The sequence below is a fragment of the Furipterus horrens genome, unplaced genomic scaffold (genome assembly GCF_987537825.1).
Source record: "Furipterus horrens unplaced genomic scaffold, mFurHor1.1.pri manual_scaffold_4, whole genome shotgun sequence".
Lineage (NCBI taxonomy): Eukaryota > Metazoa > Chordata > Mammalia > Chiroptera > Furipteridae > Furipterus > Furipterus horrens.
This window is the reverse complement of record NW_028327174.1, coordinates 11523885-11546976: the sequence shown is the minus strand read 5'-3', so window position 1 is coordinate 11546976 and position 23092 is coordinate 11523885. Positions and strand designations below refer to the sequence as shown.

The 23092-nt window shown below is 46.6% G+C and overlaps 1 protein-coding gene across 1 annotated transcript in view; it reads left to right on the top strand.

The window, feature by feature from the left end:
• ABTB3 (ankyrin repeat and BTB domain containing 3) overlaps nt 1-23092 on the top strand; it is a 270479-nt gene that overhangs the window by 185951 nt on the left and 61436 nt on the right. Inside the window, exon 4 of the mRNA XM_090272559.1 lies at nt 21676-21828. Within this exon, the coding sequence (XP_090128685.1) occupies nt 21676-21828 (153 nt within the window). The remainder of the gene's footprint in view (nt 1-21675; nt 21829-23092) is intronic.

The following is a 23092-nucleotide window of genomic DNA, read 5'->3' as shown; positions in this document are numbered from 1 at the left end:
CTTCACAGTCACCATCTGAGACACTGTCATTCTGCCTGTTTTACAGACGAGGAGAGTGAGGCTTCGAGAAGCTCAAGGACATGCCCAAGGTCACATAGCTAAGCTAGTAAGTGGCTGGGCTGAGCCCAAGCACTGTGATCCCAGAGTCTGTCGTCTGTGTCCCATGTGGCCCCAGTCTGGCATCATTTGCTTCCATGTCTGCCAGACTTTGAGCTCCTCGCAGGCAGGTCCTGGGCTTTGATCATCAATTGCTCTCTCTGGCAGCCAGCCAGCGCCTGGCACGGAGTGGGTGGGGGGTACAAAGGGCAGGGTCAGTGCATGGCCAGCAGGAGAGCGGAGCAGGACATGGTGTAGGACCAGTTAGAAGGTTTCTACAAGAGTCCCAAAGACAGATGACAAATGTCATCCTCTGTGTCCCCCAGTGAGAGATGTCACCAGCTGGCCTCCTTCCTTTGCTGGATGGTCCTGAGGAAATCTACATGAGCCTCCTTGGATTTTCAGTTATTTCTCCTTTGCCTGGGATGGGCAGCCCTTTGCATGCCTGTGTCTGAGACCCCAAGCACTGTATCTGAATGTTCTGAACATGTGGGAGCGGGGGGTGGGGGTGGATAATTTTAAGAACATTAGCAAAAATCAGCCCTTGAAAGTGCCCAAGGCCCACTGAGGGCTGGAAGCCCGAGGGCCTGGGAACAAACAGGAGCACTCTCCCAGCTCAGCCCACTCCCGAACGTCCGCCCCAGGCCAAGTTTCCACTCTTTTTTTCTCCTTTCAGAAATAGCATATTGACAGCTGCCAGCACATAGCTGGGTTTCACGTGTTATGGAAAATAGCCCAGGCAGTAAATCTGGTCATTTGCCCAGTAAACAGTATCTGAGTTAATTTCTCATTCTTCAAAGTCTGACTTCCCCAGTGAAGCCTGTATGTGGAGCCTGGTCTGCAGGGTCCCCAGGTTTGTACTGATGTAATCACATTCTCCCGTTCTCCCATTTTGCTCTCCTTGTGGACAGCTTACAGTACATGCAAGGTGCTGTGAATTCAGATTTTAATATTCTCCTATTTTTACTGAAGAGTTCTATATGCTCACTTTTCAAACTTTGGAAAGTACAAAGAAAATATAAGAAAAATTTGAATTATCTACAGTTCAGCTACCCAGAGGTAGCCAAAATGATTATTTGACATATTTTCTTGCCTTTTTTTTTCTTAGTACAAATTATGAGGTTTTTAAAAATAGTCATACTGATATATATAATTTTATATCTTTTTAAATTTCACTTAGTATGAGCATTTTTCTATGAAACTTTCCTACACATGATTTTTTAATGACTTCGAAGTATTCCGTCTTGTGGGTGCATCATAATTTGCCTAACAGTTCCCAGTTTGCTGATCATTTGGGTTGTTTCCAACTTGTGAAATGCTGTGCTTTTAAAACTGTCCACAGTAGCATGACTAAAACACCAGTGGAGAGGGAACAGATATAAGCAGAGCAGTCTGTCTGAAGGGGAGCCACTGAGGGTTTGTTTCACGAGGCCTCTGAACAGCCCTACCGCCCAGCTGTTGCCTTTTCCAAAAAGAAATGTTTTGTGGGAAACGTAAGGAGACAGCGGCACCCTCCTGGCCCGCAGTTCTCCGGCACAGTCATTATCAAAATCTCTTGTAGCAAACACCTCACAGTCTCCAAAGGTCTTCCCCACATAGTCTCCCTGGATTCTGGAAGTGGGAAAACCAGCCTGGGTTGCTTTTCACAACTTAAGTGACTGAGGTTAGAAAAGTCATGAGATTTTCCCAAAACCAGGCAGTGAGTAGCCAAATTGAAACCAGAAGGCTGTTCTAGGGACCCCTGGAAATCCCCACCCTCCTTCCTGTATTGCTTATAGAATGGAGAAGAGCCATCGCAACCACCAGAAAGCTAGTTTTGAGCTTGTACCGTGTATGAAGTTCATTGCCTATGCATTTGGACACAGTTACAGACTGGAAGGTCTCCACAGGTCCAGCAATCGTGGGTTTGTTTGTTTGGTGGTTGTGTTTGTGTTTAATTCTGGATTTAAAATTGTTGCTCTCTTTTCATGTTTTCCCCAAATATAAGAAACGTTACCCGTGAAGGTCTCCTGGGTTCTTCCAAATTGGTGCATGAATCTGTCGAGATTCGGCCGGTCAGGTTCAGGCTTGCGCTGGAATGCAGGCAGGACGTGCTGAGAGAAGGAGGCAGGTATTCTTCCCAAGCTACTGTTCTCACAGAAAAGTTCAAACTCCAAGGCTGGAGCGAGCCCTGTGACGGTCTTTGTCACAATGCTCTGTATTAGCTCCTCACCCAGAATCCCAGCCCTCACACGGCCCCTCCCCAGACCCTATGGCTGCAGAACGTGGAAAGAACATTTTTGTGATGAAAAAAAGGAAACCAGTAAATCGGCAAAACCAAGGACCAGCTGGTTGAAAAGACTAACACTGACTGCAGGTTCTACAGCCTCCAAATTCCTTCCCTGGAGGCCCTGTCTCTCCTCAGAGCCCAGGGCACTTTATAAGGACATATCACAGGCCCACATCATGGTTGGCCTTGCATAATGGTTATCCATCTTTCCTCCTCTGATGACCACTTTATGTTCCAATCCACCAATCAAAAGTTATGATCAAACACGTACACAAGGATAATTAAGGACAGCCAAGCAGACTTATTGCAACAGACACTGCCCTGGGAAATTGGAAATGTGTGGCCACACTACATTCACTTGCTCGAAAGAACACCAGATCCAGGTTTTAAATCCCTGCATCCTCCACAAAACTCAGCACAGACCCTGGCTCCAAGGAGAAAACCAATGAACAGTGAACAACCTAAGTGATTGGGCTGTCCTACAAATGACCCTCCCCTTTAACTGATCCAGCTCATCTGCCAGTGTCTCCCATTCACAGATCCCTTCAGCTGCTCCACTCCGAGCTCCCTGAACTTGCTCTGCATTTCCTCCATCTCCTTTCCTCTGCCTGAGGCCTTCGAGCCCTTCCCTCTCCCCCTTCAGGCTTGGGACAGTGTTTCCTCCCAACACACTCCCACTCCCTTCAACGTCAGCTAATTTTGGTTCATTCTCTCATGAGACTTTGTGCATTCCTTTACCATAAAGTTTTTCAAAGAGCTTCTTTTCTCCTGTTTTCCACATGAGACCATGAGTGCACCAAGGGCTGGGACGGTTGCAGTTTCACCAACTGTAGAAGCTGGTACCTAGCAGATACTCATCTCTTCATTCATCCATTCAACAGATACGTATACAACCTCTGCCATATGCCAGGCAAAATACCTGTCTTCGTGGAGCTTACGTTCTACCAGGGGAAACAGACAAGGACAAATGCATAAATAATAAACTATCAGGTGAAGATAAGTGGCATAAAGAGATAAAACTGGGTACTCAAACCAGGTGTGAGGTGCTGTTTTAGCTCAAGTGGTCAGGGAAGCTTTCCCTAAGGAGAAAGCCTTTAAGCAGAGACCCAAAGGAAATGAGGCAGGAAGCCATGCGGATATATATCTGAGGAAAGATCTTGCCAGGCAGAGAGAATCATAAGTGCAAAGGCCCTGGGAAGGGAGCATTCTTGGTTGCGAGGAACAGCAAGGAGGCCAGGGAGGCTGGAACAGAATGAGCAAGCGTATTAGATGAAGGAGATGAGGTCCAAGGTGGGCAGGGTCCGATCTAGCAGAGCCTCTGGGCACGGGGACGAGATTGGTTTCTAGTCCATGTGTGATGAGGAACTCAGTAAATGTTTGTTAAATTGAATTATTGGAATTGAACTGAACTGAATTGGGTTCCGCTGATCTGAACAGAACTGGGTCTCATCTTAATACAGACTGCGTGCAATGTTTGAACCGCGCAGTATCCCATATCTGCCCTTATAACCTCCAAATGGAAAAGCACTATAAACAGTTTCATTTAGCAGTTTTAAAATGTGTTAGTATGTGAGTATGTCTGTTCTGGAACTGGACGACCTTGTAGGTTGTTCCAAAAGCTTCTGGCTGATGATCCTTTTGCCAGTGCCACTTGTGCCAGTGTCATTGTGGTGGTAAATAGAACATCTAAATTCTAGAGGAATGTGGCCTTACCAGCTGCCAATCATTTCTCTTTCATCTGTGACTTTTCCAGAGTCTGAAGTCTTTGGAGGGTCACTGGGATTTATTCTGGGCCTTGGCCAGAGTCCTGGACCTAACTTTTAACATAGTTTTCACTCAAGCCTGGTTCTCATTGAATTTTAACTATGTGGAATTCCTACCCTTAATACAACTGAAATACACCACATTTAGCTATTTTTGTCATTTTACTTAGCCTTTATAAAATTGTCCCAGCGAAATATCACCCAGAGTACAGTGGGGAAACCCACCAGTATTTAAACTAGGAAAATTCACAAGATTCAGTCGCATATTCATTGATTCAGTGAACAAACGTTCATTCACTCAAATAATCTTTTTGTCAGAAACTTGGAAACTGTTTTACTTTATTTTTTTGAGATACAGCTGACATATAACTACATTAGTTACAGACCTACAACATAGTGATTCAATCATTTGAGTACATTGTGAAATGATCATCACAGTAGGTCTAGCTGTCATCCATCACCGTACATAGTTACAAAAATGCTTTTATTTTCTTGTGTTGAGAATGGTAAGATCTACTCTCTTAGCCACTTTCAAATATGCAACACAGTATTGTTAACTATGGTCACCATGCTGTACTTTACATCCCCTCATTCACTCAAAGAATGTTAATTGGGTACCTATGAAGTGCCAGGCACTCTCCTAAGTGCTGGGGACACAGCAGAGCACAGGAGAAGCCCGTGCCCTCATGAAGCTGGCAGTCTAGTGGAGGAGACAGAACAATTCAGGACACTAATGTAAAATGTCATCTTGACTCGTGGCGAGTGCTACTGTGTGCAAGTTTGGGCGATACAAAGATGAATCATTTGATACGAAGATGAATCACGGTGTTTGTCGTTGGGGTGGTGGTAAAGACATAAATTATAACAATAATATATAAATGATATTGTGGAATTCTGTACAAAATGTTCTCGAGGTAGAGGGGAACACATAACTAACTCTACTGTGGGTATGGGGGAGGGGGGTTTGGGGAATATTTCCCAGAGGAGGTGACATTTCCTCAGTCTTTAAAAATAAATAGAATTTAACTGAATGGAGAGGGAAGAGAGTGGGAACAGCAGCAGGAGCAGAGGCAGGGAGAGGTGAGCACGCATGCGTGTTCTAGAAGTGGCTGGTCATTGGGTGCTGCACATGAGAGGGGTGGGCGTCTAAGAGAGGGGAGATGTGGGCGGAGGCCAGTTAATAAATGGTCAGGCCGAGGGGTTTGTATCAGATAACTAGATTTACATGTTAGCCCATTCATCCTGACAGCAATGTAAAAGGATTGGCGGGAAAAACTAGAATCAGCAAATTATTATGAAAACAATACAATGGTTCTGTCCTACAAAGAGCCTGATAACGTGGCCAATCAGGTAAATTTGGAGTGTTGGGTGGGGAGGTTCTCTAGTCATCTAGTCCAACCACCCATTGGATGTTTGAATCTCTTTCCTACCATCTTCCCCAAGGGGCTGTCCAAGGCACCAGCCCTTGAAGCTTCCTTCCCATCGCGGCAGCTCCTTCTCATCGAGGTGGCAAAGAGCCGAGACTCCTCTGAGGTCTTAGTTATGAGGAACTGAGGTCTGCTCCCTGGAGCTACCACCACTACTCCTTTTGCTCCTTGGTGCTTGCGGAACCAATCCAATTCCTAGTTCAAATGCAACTCTGCACTGTTTAAAACAGCTGTAATGTACTGAGTACCTTCTGTGTGCCAGGCAAGCCTATAGGGCACATATTACCCCATTTCCAGATTAGAACCTTGAGCTCATTGGCCAAGTGACCTGCTGAGATTTGGTCACTGACCCAGTTAACTGGCAGCGCCAGGATGAGAGCCCAAAGCCGTCTGACTCCAGAGCCTGCACCCGCGGAAATAGCTATCAACTTAACTTGGCAAACATTGATTTAGCACCTCCTCTTATAAAACCCTCTGTCCTGGATATCATAGAAGCGGGCGACCTAAGATGAGTAAGCATGGTTAATAAGTTCCAGGGCTCCCCATTCTAGTGTTTGGATGGTGAAGTCAACACCCAAGCATTGTGATAATGTATACTTGGCTTTGGCTTGCAGCCTGGATATTCCAGGAGAGGAAAGTGATTTATGTTTCGCTCATTGCACGAGCCTGCTTCCTGCTGGTAGCACTGGGTCAAGCCCAAGGCAGGAGCCAGCCTACCGAGTCCGCGCCTGGAAAAGAAAGAAGGTCTATATTATATCCCTGCAGGATACAAGAGCAGGATGTACCTAGAAAAGTGGAAGGTGTGAGATCACTGTGTATAATCAGATTTGAGTAAAGCAAAGCTTCACCTTGGACACGTCCCAGGGCTGAGTAGAGAGGAATACAGCAAGATTGAAAGGCTGGAAAACTGGAAGCAAAATGAGAACAGGTATAATAAACTGATGGGCAAAGCCTCCGGAACCCAGCCTGTACACTGAGCATGTATGCAGGAGCGCCCCCTTCAGGCACCTTGTGGTATTGCTACAGTTGTGGCTGGGGGACTGAATGGTTCTGTGAGCAGATTTTCCTTCCTAGTTGTGTTTTTCTTAATCCGATGTTTAAATTAGTAACAAGTTAGATTAAATGTGTTAGAAGCCTGATGCACATGAAGATGCCTGAATGTAAATCTACCATATATCTGTACTTCTATACCTATTACCTCATTTGTCTTTTCATTGGCCCTGTGGGAAAGGGCCAATGAGCAGTATCCTCACTCCTTAGGTGACAGAGAAATCTAAGGGTTAGGTGACAGCTTTGACTCATCCACTCACCATGCACCCAGCTTTCACTCAGAAAAAGCGCCTGCACCCCAGCCAAATCCAGACCACCCCTCCCCCCCTACACACACACCTGTTTGCCAGCCCACATCCCTCATCTCCAAGAAGTACTGCTGCTGCCCTGGCTGGGGCTCCCTTCCCTAGGTGAGATTTGCTTTGATCCCTCTGGGTGGCAGCACCCAGTGCCTTCACGATCTGATTTGGACAGAGGCTGCAAGAACTCAGCTGAGAGGACTGGACAGGTCATGGTAGGTTGGTAGGGGACAGACCTGTCCCCTTTCCATCTCACCAGATAATCAGCCCTGAATATCTCGCACATGTAGAAGAAGAGGGTCACCCTGGAGTACTGACCTGGACGAGGGTCTTTTCCTAGATAGCACCCAAGACCAGTTTTAAAAAATAGCCCTTTTGGTTTTCCTTTTATTAAAATCGTATGCTTCCTTTATGTTTTCTGTCTTCACTCACAGATTTAGCAAAAGCTAAAACTGGGGACATTTTTTCTGAGAAGTAAATTGCACACATTTTCTTCGCATACATGTGGAGATCCCATAAATCTGCTAAATGCAAATGGTTGTTTAGTGTAGGCATCAAAGCTGCCTCCTCCCACCCCCGCCCTAATCTCTTCCTTGATTTTTAAGGCTCTCTGGGGATTTCTCTTTTCTTCCTTCCACTGTCTGTGTTCTTTTTTATTTTTCTTTTTACTGGAAATTTTACCCTGCTTTTATCTCTTTTCAAAGGACATGACCCCCAGTCTACATGGTAACAGGCTCTTTTTTATTTTATTATCCCAATTAGTCCTGGGGCTTTCTGACACATATGATATTTATCTATTCATCATTCATATCCAATCTAATTCTGAAATGGATTTGAGCTAGTCTTGGTATGAGTTAGATATAACAGAAGCAAAACAAGAACAACAATGCACAAAGCATGCCATTAACACTGAGACCACTGTACCAGAAAATCTCACTTCAGGTGTCTTCTTGCAGTTGAGCACAAAATTTAGCTTTGAGTTGCCTGGCCTCCAAGGCAAAAAGGGAAACATGCATTATAAAGCCCTCATTATCTAAATTAAAGACACACACACACCACATATTCTCCACTGAAAAAGTGTTCACAAAAGGGTCTTTTCTGACTTTAGCAAATTCAGTCCAGGGCTGATCATCTTAGAGCTTTCTGATTGTCTGAGTCACCTGGAGAGCTTTTAACAACAATAACCAAGTCTAGGGTTATGTGTAGGAAAATCACTGAACTGTGCGTTCGTTATATAAATGTGCCTTCCCCAGGGGGAGGGGAAGGAGTACAGGAATCATTGCCTTTTCCTACTGATGCTGATTTTAGAGTCATGTAGCCCAGCCTCCTCACTTCACAGATGAATAATTGAAGCTCCTCAATGTTCAGTGACTCACTCAGTGCCACACTAGTCTTTGGAGAAGTGATATAGTAATAATGACTAAGCATATGACCTTTGGATTCTGGCAGACTTGGGGTCAAACCCCAGCTCTGTCCCAACAGCTACAGTGTCCTCTATAAGTTACTGAATCTTGCTAAGCCTCAGTTGGCTCATCTGTAATATAGGGATGCAAATAAGTCCTAGTTATAATTAAGTGAGCATATTATTTAATATAAAGCTTTTGCACAGAGCCTGGGACATTGTAAGCAGTCAAGAAATGGGGGATGCTCTAAAATCCTGAAAATGATGCTGCTGCTGATATATTAATGTAAAAACTAGGTAAAAACTTCAGGTGGCTTAATACCTACTGTAGCCCTCTTTCCACCCCCCATTCTACCAGGATTCTTGTCTAAAGTTATACTGACCAGAAGGACATTCTTTAGAACCACACTCTGCGATAGGGCTGCTGCTGACTACCTGTGGCTATGCAAAGCTAAGTGAATTGAAGTTGAATAAAAATCAGAATTTTAGCAACTCAGCTGCAGTACCCACATTCTAAGTGCTCAGTAGCCATAAGTGGCTTGTGGCTGTCGTACCGGATGGTGCAGATATAGAACACTTCCTTCATAGCAGAAAGTTCTATTGGAAGCTGCCTTCATGGCTTTTCCCCCCCTAACTTCCTTATATCAGTATGTTTGTTATTTATTTATTTCAAAATAGTATACTATCACTTTAAGCTAGAAGAAAAAGTTCTCTAGTCTCTTAACTTTACCAGCGAGTACACTTAAGTCCCACAGAGCCTCCATGACACACAGTCCCACAGCTAGTTAGCAGCAGAACCTCCTACAAAACACGCTTCTGACTCAGAGCATGAGTCATTTTAGGGTGGTCCCAGGGACCCGGGGAACCGGCTAGCTTAAGTCTGTGCTTTGATAAGCAGGGTTCTGATTGATCAGGGCTGGGGCATGAATTTAATCCCCCCTGTCATACTGCCAAATGCAGGGCAATGTGACTGTCAAGCGTTGATGACAAGAGAACCAGAACATCATTTTCTCAAAGCCACAGCCCAATGGCAGAGACAGCCAGGGCAGCACGGGGAAGCTCAAGACCACGCTCAGCCTCTCCTTGATTTGTGTGGAAGAGATTCTGCATGGTGTTTTAAACTTGATCTGTTAGTGGAATATTATTCAGCCATGAGAAAGAAGGAAATCCTCCCACGTGCGACAGCAGGGATGAACCTGAGGACATTATGCTAAGGAAATACGTCAAAGAAAGACGAGTACTCTGTGATCTCTCTTACCTGTGGAAGCTAGAAGAGCTGAACTGAGGAACAGAGAGCAGAATGGTGGTTCCTAAGGGCTGGGGTGGGAGAATGGGGAGATGTGGTCGACGTGTACAACCTTCAGCTATGAGAAGAATAAGTTGTGGGGGTCTAATGTACAGCATGCTGAGCCCAGTAAACCACACTGTCTTATATACTTGCACGTTGTTAAGAGAGGAGACCTTAAATGTTCTCCCCACTGAAAGGAAAGGTAATTCTGGGAGGTGACGGAGGTGTTAACTAACCCTCCTGTGGTAATTAATTCATAATATATCTGAGTAAGTGCATCACGTCATCACTTTGTACACCTTACACTTACACAATGTTATATGTCTATTATTATCTCAATAAACTTGCGGGAAAATAGCTAAAATACAATATACTTGATATGCTCATTTTTAATTTAAAATATTTCCTTGCAAGAGGACTTTTTCAAGGGCGAAAACTTCGAGATATATTTCTGACTGCCAAGGCGTCTGTATTGTTAGTTTTATTGGTTGGGTTAATGGTGATGAGCTCAAAGTCATTGCCAGTAAAATTTCACAGGGTTGATGAACAAATCAGCTTCCTTTGACATAGCTTATGCCTGTACATGAACAAGTAGTTGTAACAAATATTATAATAAACATAGTTTCACAGGAACAAATATACTCTCAGGATTCCAAGTTCACAGCCTTTAGAAAATAATAATTGAAAGGAAAAGGTTTTTTTTGTCTTTTTGTTGTTGTTAAACAGAAAGAAACTCAAATTCATGAGTTTTAGTGACACAATAAAGGGAAAAGAGAGATTTACCTTGAATGTCATGGACACTAATATAAGTGTCACTTAGAATTAGGTTTGGCTGTGAGTGGCAGAAAACCTAAATAGCAAATATTTAAACAAGATAGAAGTTTATTTCTTATGTAAACAGAGTCTGGGAGTAAGAATCCAGAGCAAGTATGGCCACTTACGCGATCATCAGAAATCCAGGTTCTTCTTATATCTTGTTGCTCTGCCATCATCGATATGTGGCTTCTACCTCATGGTCCAGTTTGCCTACCTGAGCACCAGCCATGGTGTCTGCGTTCTTGCCAGCAGGGTGGAAGAAGACCAGAGGTAGCTGGGCCACCTCCTTCTCAGGAGCGTCCTAGAAGTCTTACGGGAAACTTCTGTTTATATCATCCTAAGAACTAATGAGAGGGAGGCTGAAAATGGATTCGAGGTGGTTAAAAACCCAAATAAAGATTGTGGGGTTTTATTACTTAGGAAAAAGAGGATGACACTTACAGAGGGACACCCCGCAGTCTCTGGCAGAGTATAACAATATTCGCTGTTAACTTGCTTTTTTGTTTTTAAGTATATTTTATTGATTATGTAGTTACAGTAGCCCCAATTTTTTCCACTTTTGTTCCCCTCCACCCAGTACCCCCCTTTCCCTCCAGCAATCCCACCCCGCTTAGTTCATGCCCATGGGTCGTGCATATAAGTCTTCTGGCTTCACCCTTTCCTATATTATTCTTAACTTCCCCCTGTCTACTTTGTACCCATTAATTATGCTTCTTTTTCCCTGCACCATATCCCCATTTCTCCCCCTTTCCCCTCCCAGCTGACAAGCCTCCAAATGATCTCCATACCTATGATTCTGTTCCTATTCTGGTTTGCTTAGTTGGATTTTGGTTTTATTTTTTAGATTCAGTTGCTGATAGTTGTGAGTTTTCATTTTAGTATTCATAGTTTTGAGCTTCTTTTTCTTAAATAAGTTCCTTTGACATTTCATATAATAATGGCTTGATGATGATGAACTCCTTTAGCTTCACCTTGTCTGGGAAGCACTTCATCTGCCCTTCCATTCTAAATAATAGCTTTGCTGGATAGAGTAATCTTGGTTATAGGTCCTTGCTTTTCATTACCTTGAATACTTCTTGCCAGTCCCTTCATGTCTGCAAAGTGTCTTTTGAGAAATCAGCTGATAGTCTTATAGGCACCCCTTTGTAGATAACTCTCCGCTTCTCTCTTGCTACTTTTAAGATTCTCTCTTTATCTTTCACCTTTGGCATTTTAATTATGATGTGTCTTGGTGTGGTCCTCCTTGGGTCTAGCTTGTTTGGGACTCTCTGTGCTTCCTGGACTTGTATGTCTATTTCCTTTGCCAAATTTGAGAAGTTTTCCTTCGTTATTTTTTCACAGAAGCCTTCAATTTCTTGCTCTTCCTCTTCTCCTTCTGTCACCCCTATGATTCGGATGTTGGCACGTTTAAAGTTGTCCCAGAGGTTCCTAAGCCTCTCCTCATTTTTTTTCAGTTCTTGTTTCCTCATTCTTTATTGGTTAACTCTTTTTTTCCTCCTTATATTTTAAATCATTGATTTGAACCCCGGTTTCCTTCCCTTCACCATTGATTTTGTGTGGATTTTCCTTTGTTTCATTTAGCATAGCCTTCACTTTTTCCCTTATGTGTTTGCCTTAATCAAGCATATCTGTCAAGCCTGTGAGCATCTTTATCACCAGTGTTTTGAACGCTGCATCTGTTAGGTTGGCTATCTCCTCGTCATTTAGTTCTCCCACTGGAACCTTGATCCGTTCCCCTTTTGGTCCATACTTCTCTGTCTCCTCATTGTGACAAGCTCCTGTGTTTGCTTGCCTCTGTGTCTTAGGTAGAGCTATCACTCCTGTGATGTTGTAAGGGGCGGAGCCTTAGGGATTCGTCAGTACAGGGCGACCCATTTCACCATGTTGTGACACTGTGTTGGAGGGAGGGGTCAGAGAGAGAATAATGCCGCTTGCTCAGGCACTTGCCCCTTTTTCAGGCACTTCTCCCACTTCGTATGGGACCGGCGCCCATCTAGCTTTTGCCCTGGCCATCGTTCCCAGAATGGGTGGGTCTGCAATGTTCTAGCATTATGGGGGCCCTTTAAACAAGTGGACTCTGCTGAGAGACCGGCAGTTTCTTCCTCCGCCCCAAACCCCCCTGGTTTGCACAGTCAGAAGCAATGAGGCTTGATTTTCTCCAGTGCTGGGACTGTGAGCTGCGTGGTCTGGTGAGGAGCTGGGAATGCTCTCCAGATATCCCTCTCCACTTTTTAAAACGTGTGACTGTACTTTCTGCCAGCCTGCTGCTGCCACTGCTGCTGCCACCACACCACATCCTCTCCACCCTGGCTCTGCCCCTGCTACCTGTCTGGATGAGTATTTCTTCTTTACATCTTTGTTTGTGGGACTTCCATGCAGCTCGATTTTCTGGAACCTCTGGTTGTCTCTAGTTTTGAGGTAGTTGTATTCCTTCTTAGTTGTGGAGGGAGACCCAGCATGTCTGTCTAGGCCACCATCTTGGCCAGAAGTCCTTCTCTGTTAACTTTCTAAACCAACGGTTACAGCGAACCCATTGTTTTACATTCCTAGGGGTATTTTTGTCAATTAATTCTTGATGTGTCTTTTCAAATACCCTTCTGATTTGTGTTTGTCTGCTGCAATTCTAAAGAAAGATGAAAGTATTAGGAATTTACAGTTTTGTTTCAGAAGTTACAAGGCCCTATAAGATGCTTCCCTTGTCTCTCTCCAGTGTTGCCTCCTACCAGTCCACTTTCCCCCATGCTCTTTCTCCTGCATCTCAGCTCCAGCCACACCAAGCTGAATTCTTCCAAAGCAGTATTGCCCCAGTCTGCCTCCGGACCTTTGCACATACTATAGCCTTAACCTGGAAATGATAGAATGAATGGCCATAGCTCTAGCTCTGGGTCCAACTGCTTATGTGTCCCCAGTACTGCTGCTTCTAACTCTATACCCTTAAGCAAGTTACATAACCTTTCTGTACCTGTTTCATTATCCACAGAATGAAGGTAGTAACAATACTTTATGGTTTTTGTCATTATCAAATGAGCCAATGAAAGAAAATGTTAAGAATCATGCCTCATATATGTAAGAAGTCCTCAATAATAGCTAATTTTGTTGAGCATTTACTATGTGCTGAGCATCTTACAGAAGATTCTTTCACTTAATCTTCACAACAGCCCTGTCGGGTGGCTTTATTATATCTCCTGTTTTACATATGAGAAACCTGAAGCACAGAAAAATTAAGTAACTTGCCCAAAGTCACACAGCTAGCAAGTGACAGAGCCTGGGTTCAATTGCTGAACTGTCTGTCTCCAGGGTGCATGCCCTTTCCCCCACACCAGCACCAGATTCGAAGGCACAGTGCATTTTCTTTCGAAAGCTATCTGATGCCTTCTGCAGACTTCTTTGATAATCCGTTGGGAGGCTGGGGCAGGCCCAGATGACCCCTGGGAGCTCATCCTTGACCTTTGCCTCTTGGCCTTGACCAGGCCAGGCCCTGCCCTTTCAGGCTTCTTAAGCTTCTGCTCCCAGCCTTTACCACTTCCTGGATGTGTCTTTTGTACCCAAGGTTCTGCAGCAGCCTCAAGCAAGGCCAGTGGCTTCTCCACTTCTGTGGCCATGGCTCCCCTCCCAGGGCCATTTATATCCTGGGCCTCGTCATCATTCCACCCACTGGAGATCAGGTTCCTACCACAGAGGCCTTTGTACCCCAAGCCAGGCCCAGCTGTGGTGCAGCCAGCAGCATGGAGAGAAGTGCAGGCTGGTCTGCTGACCCCTGCGTGGTAAGTGAGCAAGGACCTCAGGCCTGCCAATCATCCTGCAGCTCAGAGCTAGCAGTCTCTAAACCTGGGAGTCCAAGCCTTTGGTAGGCATCAGAAACCCAGCAGAGAATGGACTAGATGCAGATGACAAGTGTAGTAGGCTGCAGGTCCCAGGTCCTGATCACTGCAACCTATAAACATTATTTCATAAAGAAAAGGGGACCTTCCAGATGAGACTCAGTTAAGGGTCTTGACATGGAAAGACTGTCCTGGATTATCTGAGTGAGCCCTAAGTCCAATCACAAGTGTCCTTATAAGAGAGAGGGAGATTTGACACATACAGAAGAAGAAAAGATTATATAAACATAGAGGCAGACATTGGAGTGATGTAGCCACAAGCCAGGGAATGCTGGCAACCACCAAAAGCTGAAAGGGACACATGGGCTCTTCATACATCCTATGGAGGAAGCACAGTGCTGCTGCTGGCACCTTGAATGTGGACCTCTGACCTCCAGCACTGGGAGAGTTCTCATTTCTGTTGCTTTAAGCCACCACATTTGTGGTAATTTGTTACAGCAGCTACAGGAAACTAATTCACCCAGCAAATAGGCAGGAACCCAGGAATATGCATTTTAGCTTGTTCCCCTGGTGATTTTGAGGCTCTTGTCCCCCAAAGGTGGAGAACTAGATGGAGTACCTAGACTGAAACTCCAGAAGAACTGGATTCTTACACTCCAGCATTTTGCTCCTCTGATATTAAAATTTTGATAGATGGAAGGAAACATTGTTGAAAGCTTAAATACTGATGGGAAAGAACGGAGGTTGAGTTATGGGACGGCGGGAGGTAAGTGATGGAGCCACATCCCCAGGGAAGGGGGTGTTCAAATGAGGGAATGGGAAATATAATGACAGCTATTGGCCAACAGGGAGGAGATTGTTGTTATTTGCATATCGTTACTGCTCTGCCTGAGCCTGCCTGTACCTCAGGCTGCATTTACAACCCTCCAGTCCTCTAAGTCACCTTCTTTGTCACCTTCTTCAGAACGTGTGACTGGAAAGCCAAAGAAGTTTCCCTGGTCATTCACATGCACCTGCTGGCACTATTAGCAGAAATCACCACCTCAGCCAGGACCCCTTGGTACTTGCAGGGAATTTACATAATCATGCATTAATAGGGCTGACTTGCACACTGCAGGGGACTGGTCCTTTTAGTAAGAAATGGCTTCCTCTCTCCTGAAAGCATTGACTGTGCCCATGATGCCCTGTTCCACAGTTCCCAAGCGGTGTGTCTGCACACTCGGGATGTTGGGAAATGGTCCTCTGTGTGATCCAGCCGCAAGCTTCTTTCCTGCATCAGCTGACATGTATAATGGTGAAGGGGCAGAATCAGTGTGGAAAGAGGAGGCTGCATTGCTGCCAATAGTTGGGTCCTGCGGCAACCAGTGCAGGGTGTATTAGTCAGGGTTCTCCAGATAAACAGAACCAATAGGCTGTGTGTATGCCCGTAGCTCAAATCTGAAGGCAGTTTGTTGATGGAATTCCCGGTGATTCAGAAGTCGGATTTCTTTTTTCTTAAGGCCTCCAACTGATTGGATCAGGTTTTCCCACTTGATGGAGAATATTCTGCTTTACTCAGAGTCCACTGTTCAAATGTTAATCTCATTTTTTACAGAAAAAAACTTAACAGCAACATCCAGACTAGTGTTAGACCAAATATCTGGTTACTGTCACCTCACTGAGTTGACATATAAAATTAACCATCAGACGGTGTATTTTATAAGCATTTGCATTCCCAGGATGATCCTAAATACCGTCATGAATACAAAATACCTATCAGACAATGGGATGGGTTCTTAGTTCCAAATGAACTCCCCAAGACTGAAAGATTCTGTTTCATAAGATTGTTGGAAGCCTAAAGGAGAATCCAGGTGAGAGGCAGAAGCTGCCTCCCATGATAAAAGCTGAAATCACCAGACACTTGCTGTCCCCGCCTCCCTTGCAGCTTGGTACAGGCTGTGAACTAGGCTCAGCCCACCCAACATACCGCCCAACTTTAACCAGGAGGTCCAGATACAAACAGGCTCCTTCTTCCCTTCTCTTGACTCCTGGGCCTCTGAGCTCTCCCATGGCTCTCTCACTTCTCACTTCACTTTCTCCCCCTGAAACATGACAATAGGATTCAGCTTCCTTCATTTCTGGCTTGAGTCAAAACGCTTACTACAGCCTGATTACTCAGAATGTGGTCCATCGATGAGCAGCTGCAGCATTGCCTGGGAGCCTATCTGCAACGCAGAATCTCAGGCTCTGTCCCAGACCTACTAAATCAGAACCTACATTTTTACAAGATCCCAGGGAATTCATATGCACATTCATGTTCCAGAAGCACTGACCTAGGACACACCCCTTGGCTTCTCTGACTCTGGGGCTGTCTGCAGGAACTATTCTCCTGGGTAAGCGGACCACGCTTTCCACAGTAGGGCTGTCACTATAGTAATAACCAGCATGGCCACCTCTGACCTCTGCCATCTTTCTAGCTCTGGTGCCCACAAATGAAATGAGTTTACAGTGAGTATTGCTATAGATACCAGCCCTGGAGATGGTCTGTTATCAATTCTGCTGCTTTTCCTTCACTCCCTGTATCTCTGGAATTATGAGCTTTCTAAACCACAGTAAAACATCTAAATTCCTCTCGAGCGTAAGAAAGGCTCCACAAATAACAAAGATGAAAAGCCAGGGCCACACAATTTATAAAGTAAAGGCATAGCAACTGCAGAGCTTTGCTTTGATTTGAAAAGAGATGACAGGAGTGTCACGCTGTGTAGCAAAGCCCTTCCTCCATCTGGCAGAAACAAGGTTGGGTGATGTTGAAATCAACGCTGGTGATGATGATGATAACAGCTACCACTCCCTGAGCACTTTCTTGGTACCAGGCGCCAGGCTAGGTATGTTATCCCATTCGATCCTTGCAATAACTCTCTGTATTAGTTTCCTGTGGCTGTGTAAAAAATTGCCACACACACAGAGGCTTAAAACAACACGTTTCTTATCTTACCGTTCTGGGAGTCAAGTACAAAATCAGTGTCCCTGGGCTGACGTTAGCTGTCAGCAGAGCTGGTTCCTCCTGGAGGCCCCAGGGGAGAATCTGTGTTCTTGCTTCTGGGGGCTGCATGCATTCCTTGGCTCATGACCCCCTCTTGCATTAGTTTATCTTCATGCTTCTGTCGTCACACCTCCTACTCCCTCCTTTGACCTTCTTGCCTCCCTATTCCAAGGACCCTTGTGATTGCATTTAAGGGCCCACCTGAATAATTTACAACAGTCTTTTTTTTTTTTTCCTTCAAAATTCTTACCTTTGTCACATATGCGAACTCCATTTTGCCAGATAAGGTAACATGCAGAGGTTCTGAGGATTAGGATTTGGAGAACGTCATTCAGCCAACCACACCCTTTGAAGTAGATACTGTTATTACCCCATTTTCCCCATGAAAGAATTGAGGCATGACCATTGAAATACCTAGTTCAAGGTCACAGAGCTAGAAGGTGGAGCCAGAACCCAAATCTTCTTCAGGGTCTCTAAAGCAGAGCTTCTAGCCTCTGCACTGCACGGCCAAGTTCATTCATTTCTGTATTTTCTGTGGCTGCTTTAACACTACAATGGCAGAGTTGAGCAGTTGCAACAAAGACAGTGTGGCCCATAATCCCAACATAGTTACCATCTGGCCTTTTACAGAAAAGGTTTGCCAACCCCTGAAACAGTCCCTCCGATCCAAATACACCAACTTCACAGACGAAGACACTGAGAGACAAACGTTCACAGACCAGAGCCGCAGTCCTACTGTGAGTCCACACTCAGGACTGAAATGCATTCTGCAGAATCCCAAACCACGCTTCTCCCACATAGTATCCCATCCTCTTTAGCACCTAGCCCCTCCCCCACCACAGATGGGCACCCTCATCACCAGCTCCGTCCTCATGTTTCAGAAAGGCCCCACTGTGTATGTTCTCGATCTCCTACTTGATTCTGGGCCCAACAAACATCCTGAGCTGACCTGTTCCTTGACCCTGCAAGAAGCCATCTAGGCTTTTTCTTCCCTTCGAGAGCCGCAGACCCTGTCTTCCAACACCATAGCAAAGGCTTCAATGGCCATTGTTTGAGTTGATTGTACCCCCCACCACCTCTGTTCACCCCAGGCTGCCTGGTCAGGGGTTATTAAACCTGGCTTGCTCCAGAATCCCCAGAGAAGCTTATATAGACTACAGATTCCCGGGCTCGGGCCTGTTGCACCAAAACTCTGGGGGCGAAACCAGGGCCTTGGCAATTTCCATACACACTCCCAGTGATTCTGATGTTAAAACAACCTAAAGAGCCACTTCTTTCACCCATGAGCTCGTCTAGGTTCTAGTCACGACAGACCTCTTCAGACCCAAGTCTGGAGCCGGCAGAACAAGGTTCTTCTAAACAATCTGTAAGGAGAATGCAGCCTCTTTGCCCTCAGCATTCTTAACTCAGGGCCCTAGAATTCTTTCCCATCTCCAGCTCCTCCAAAAGCAACATCACGCCATACTGTTTTTCCCCTCTGAGTAAACGAGATAAGATTTTTCAATGAGTTGCTGGCAAAGAATTCATGAGCTTATAAACTGTTGAGGTCAGAGTGAAGAAAAGACGGCAATGTTGAAAAGCGAGAATAGGTACATAGAACATTCCAGAGGAGGCTGGAATCCTAGGGATCAACGCGTCTTTGTCTGATGCTTGCTAGCTGTCTTGGTCAAGGTGTTGTTTTGAAGGCAGCTGAGCCTTTCTCTCCTCTTTGGCATTCATCAGGCCTTGGCTGCTTGCCCTAGGCCTCGGCCTCGCACGTGAAGTCAGCAGCCAAGGGCGGTCTGTGATGGAGTTGCAGACCCAGGGACTGGGAGTTGCGGGCTGTGGTCAGGGGCATCCAGCAGAGGAAGGGCAGGGGAGCAGCAGGGGGCAGGGGGTCTCTGCATAACAACCCGGGGCATCTCTCTGAGCACTAGGGGCAGGTTTCAGCAGTGATGCAGACACGGTGTCAAAAATAAGTCCTGCTCACCTGAGACAGTAGAATCCAATTCAATTTCAAGTCAGTGTGTGTTTATTGAGTGCCTAATTCAGTTTAGGTGATGGAGAGAATGAGGGAGTGAGGGCGACAGCCTAAGCAGCAGGCTGATTCAGGCAGGAATAACGGAGGAATCTGCCCCACAGCTCCCTGGGTCCACACACTCGATTTTTATCCATTTTACCCAGTAAAAAATTGCTAAATATCAGTCTGCTTCATGAACAAATATTTAGTAAGTGCTTACAGCCTGCCAGACACTGTCCTGGAGCTGGGGCTGGGGCTGGATCAGTGAACGAAGCAGTCCCAGGTCCCTGCTGTGGAGTTTCCATTCTAAGGGGGCATCTGCAAGGCCATGGGGCCAGGCAGTGTGCTGGGGTCTTCCTGGGAGGGGGCCAGGCAAGGTGGTGTAATCAGGAGAAATGTTGAGGGAGAGGTGGGATTGGAATTGTGGTTTGAAGGTTAAGTGGAGTGTACATTTTGAAAGGGCTGAGCTGCATGAGCAGGACTGAACATGGCATGCCGTCAAGGGTCCATGGCCAGATCAGCTCCCCTGGGGTAACAGGGGCATGCTGGCTAACAGAGTGCATGCTGGGAAGTTGGGCAAAAGAACGTGGCTATCGCATGGGGTTACGGCACATGGGCTATGTCATCAAATGACTCGGGTCTGACTCCCAGCTTTCATACTTGCTAACGCTCTGATTCAGGGTGTGCTACTTAACCTCCGTACACTTCATTCTGCTAATCTAGAAAATAAGCATAATCATAATGAGCTTGTTGTCTGGTCCTAAGCGTTTAGATGAGATCATGCATGAGATTAACTGAGATGAAATGTTAAAAAAAAAAAAAAAAAAAAAAGCTTAACTGTTTAATATTATTGACATTGAATAAATAGGCCTGGTCTCTAGGAAAACTGGAACCTGCCACCAAAATCTTGGTGAGAAGTACATGACATCTGCATACAGTGATGGGTTTGCTGCCTTGTTAAACCCATCTGTTTACCACCCTCTCGCTCCCATGGCAACCATGATGGACTGAGTGGCAGTACCAGGGCCAGGATGAGGCAAGAGACGCACCTAGACCAGATTTGCATGACCCGACTGCCTTAAATTCTGCATCCTTGGCATCCCACTTGCCTCACCCTGGTCCCAGCCCTGATGAGTGGTAAGATCCCTTTTTGATCTACACAGTGTGTTTCTCAAAGTGTGGTCCTTGGTCTGCCTAAATCAGTATCGTAGGCGCTTATTGAAACTATACTCCTGGACCCTACATAATCAGCATTTCTGTGGATAAGGCCAGGAAAGTGCATTTTAACACACACACTCACACACCAAGTGGTCCCCAAGCCCCCTATCAGTACCTCAGAGCAGAATTCTTTGACTGTGGCCCCCAGCCCAGCAGCATCAGCCTCCGCACTGTTAGTGCCAATTTTTGGCCACCTCCCCTGATCTACTGAATCCAACACTCCAGGAGTGGGGCCCAGCCATCTGTATTTTAACAAGCCCTTCAGATAATTTGGATGTGCCTTCAATTCACATGGGGAAGGTTTTAAAAACTACCAATTAGGTCAGAGCCCCTGATAGGACTCAGGTAGCAGTATTTTTCCGAAGTTCTGCCCCCCATCCCCCAGTAATCCTAATGTGAGGACAGAGTTTATAATTATCGGTGGAAGAGGAAGAAAGCACAAATGTCTTACACTGGAAGGTTATAGTTCAGCCACAGGCCTTGCCTCGGTTAATTCTTGCAATGAGCAGGACGCCCTGCTATGATCTTATTAGCAGAAGAGGACCCCCACGCTCGCAGAGCTCCAGGGGTGTGCCGCCCGCCCCACCCCCGGGGGCCCTGGCTTTGCTGGCTGTGACTGGCCACTGCCTGCTTTCTTGGCTCTCTCAACATCTTTCCTAGGTGCTAAAGCCCGTTGGCAGCCCGGTGCTTGGACAGAGCTGGGGCCCGGGAGAGCACCAGACGGATGGCAGGGAGCGGGCTGTGGACGGAAAGGGAGTGGAAAGAGAGCAGGAGGACACCTTAACACTGGGCCCAGAATAGGGAGCCCCAAGGACCCATAGCCCCAGGCATTTTGGGGGGGGTGGTACTAAACCCCAGACTCTGTGCTTGGTGCTTTAAGTGAGTCATCTCCTTGATGTTCACATGATCTCTGAGGGAGATAATACTCAAGAGTAGTCCCATCTTATCCTTTCAGTCACTTCCTCTCGGGGTTACAGATGAGGAAACTGAGGCCCAGAGACTCGGGAGAGCCTGCCCCGAAGTCACCAGAGCGGTCGGGATGTCTCCAAAGGCTCTCCCACTTCTCCGGAATTCAGAGGCAGGGCCTCCGGGGAAAGCGGGGTGGGGGTAGGGAGGTGGGGGGCAGGGGGTGGGGCCGAGCCGGCAGCCCCTGCGGCCCAGGCCGCCCTAACCCAACCCGTGTCCGTGTCCCTCCCCCGATGCAGGCCCTTCCTCGTGCTGCCCCCGTTGATGGAGTGGATCCGGGTGGCCGTGGCGCACGCCGGCCACCGCCGCAGCTTCTCCATGGACAGCGACGACGTCCGCCAGGCGGCCCGGCTGCTGCTGCCCGGCGTGGACTGCGAGCCCCGCCAGCTCAGGTACACGCGGCGGGCGGGGCGTGGGGAGGGACGGACGCCCCGCGCGGGCTCGGCAGGGCTGCTGGCATCCCGGCGCGGGGAGACCGCAGGCGGCCGGCGGGCTGCGCACTCATTGCGTCCGTCCACGCCTCCAGTCCGAGTCCTGCGGAGCGGATTGCTCCGGCGAGCAGATTGCCTCTCCGGGATCGAGGCTCCGCGGGTTTAAAGGACAGACTGGGCTTAACGATAAGCGGGTCCCTCGAGTTCCAGGGATGGAGGACAGAAGCAAGGCTGTGTGGGAATGCTCGGAGGCTTCCGCTGCGCGACAGTGGGTGCCTTGATTCTATGCATATTCTTCCTATTCTCTCTCTCTCCTCCCCCTCTCCCTCTCTCCTCCCTCCCTGCCTCCCTTTTTCTTTCCCCACAAGAAGTAAATTATGGTTTGCCAATAGTTTTCTAACAAAACCTTGCGGAGTAAAATTTCTAGCTGGGCAAGGGCGCACCTCTGCTTTTTCATGTGCATGGGGATGGAGTGACTCTCTTATTTCTCAGGCCTGTATCCAGGTTTCCCCTCCATCCTGGTGGGAATTATTTATGGGGACTCATTTTTGTCCAAAGCCAAAGAAATAAAACAACAAGTCGCTCAGGTGAGTCAAAACCTGGCTCCAAATGCAAAAAGCACAGGAACTCAGAGGTAGGGGTGTGTGTGCACTTTCAGGCATCCCTGTGCTGTTTGACAGGGCGTCCTTGTCACCATTTTCAAATCCCCACAGCCCACCCGATGAGAAACTGTCCTTCCTCTGAAGTTCATCTGGCCCAATCATAGAGATTCCCACCCTGCCAGGATCTGATATAGATATGGAGGGCTTGCAATTTAACACATACAGCCCACTGAAGGCCCAAAGGTGCTGCTCAGCCCAAGACCATGCAGGGTACTGATTCAAGTCATCATTGCTAGCATTTATTGCTAGCAATGGTCTAAGGGCTTTACACAGATTAATTAATATCTACTATCCCCCAAACCCCACAAGGTGCATACCATTATGACCACTGTACAGATAAGGAAGCTCAGGTACAGAAAGTCCCGAGGTCACAGGACTAGTAAGTAGTGGATCCAGGATATGAGTTCCAGCAGCCCTGACCCCCTGCTCCTAGTTTTAACCACGGAGTTGCACTATCCTCAGGCAGTTTCTGGCTGTTCTCCCATTCCTTACACCTCCTCACCTAGAGTAACAGCATGTCTCAGGAAAGGCTGAAAAGCAGCCATTTATTGAGCACTTACTAT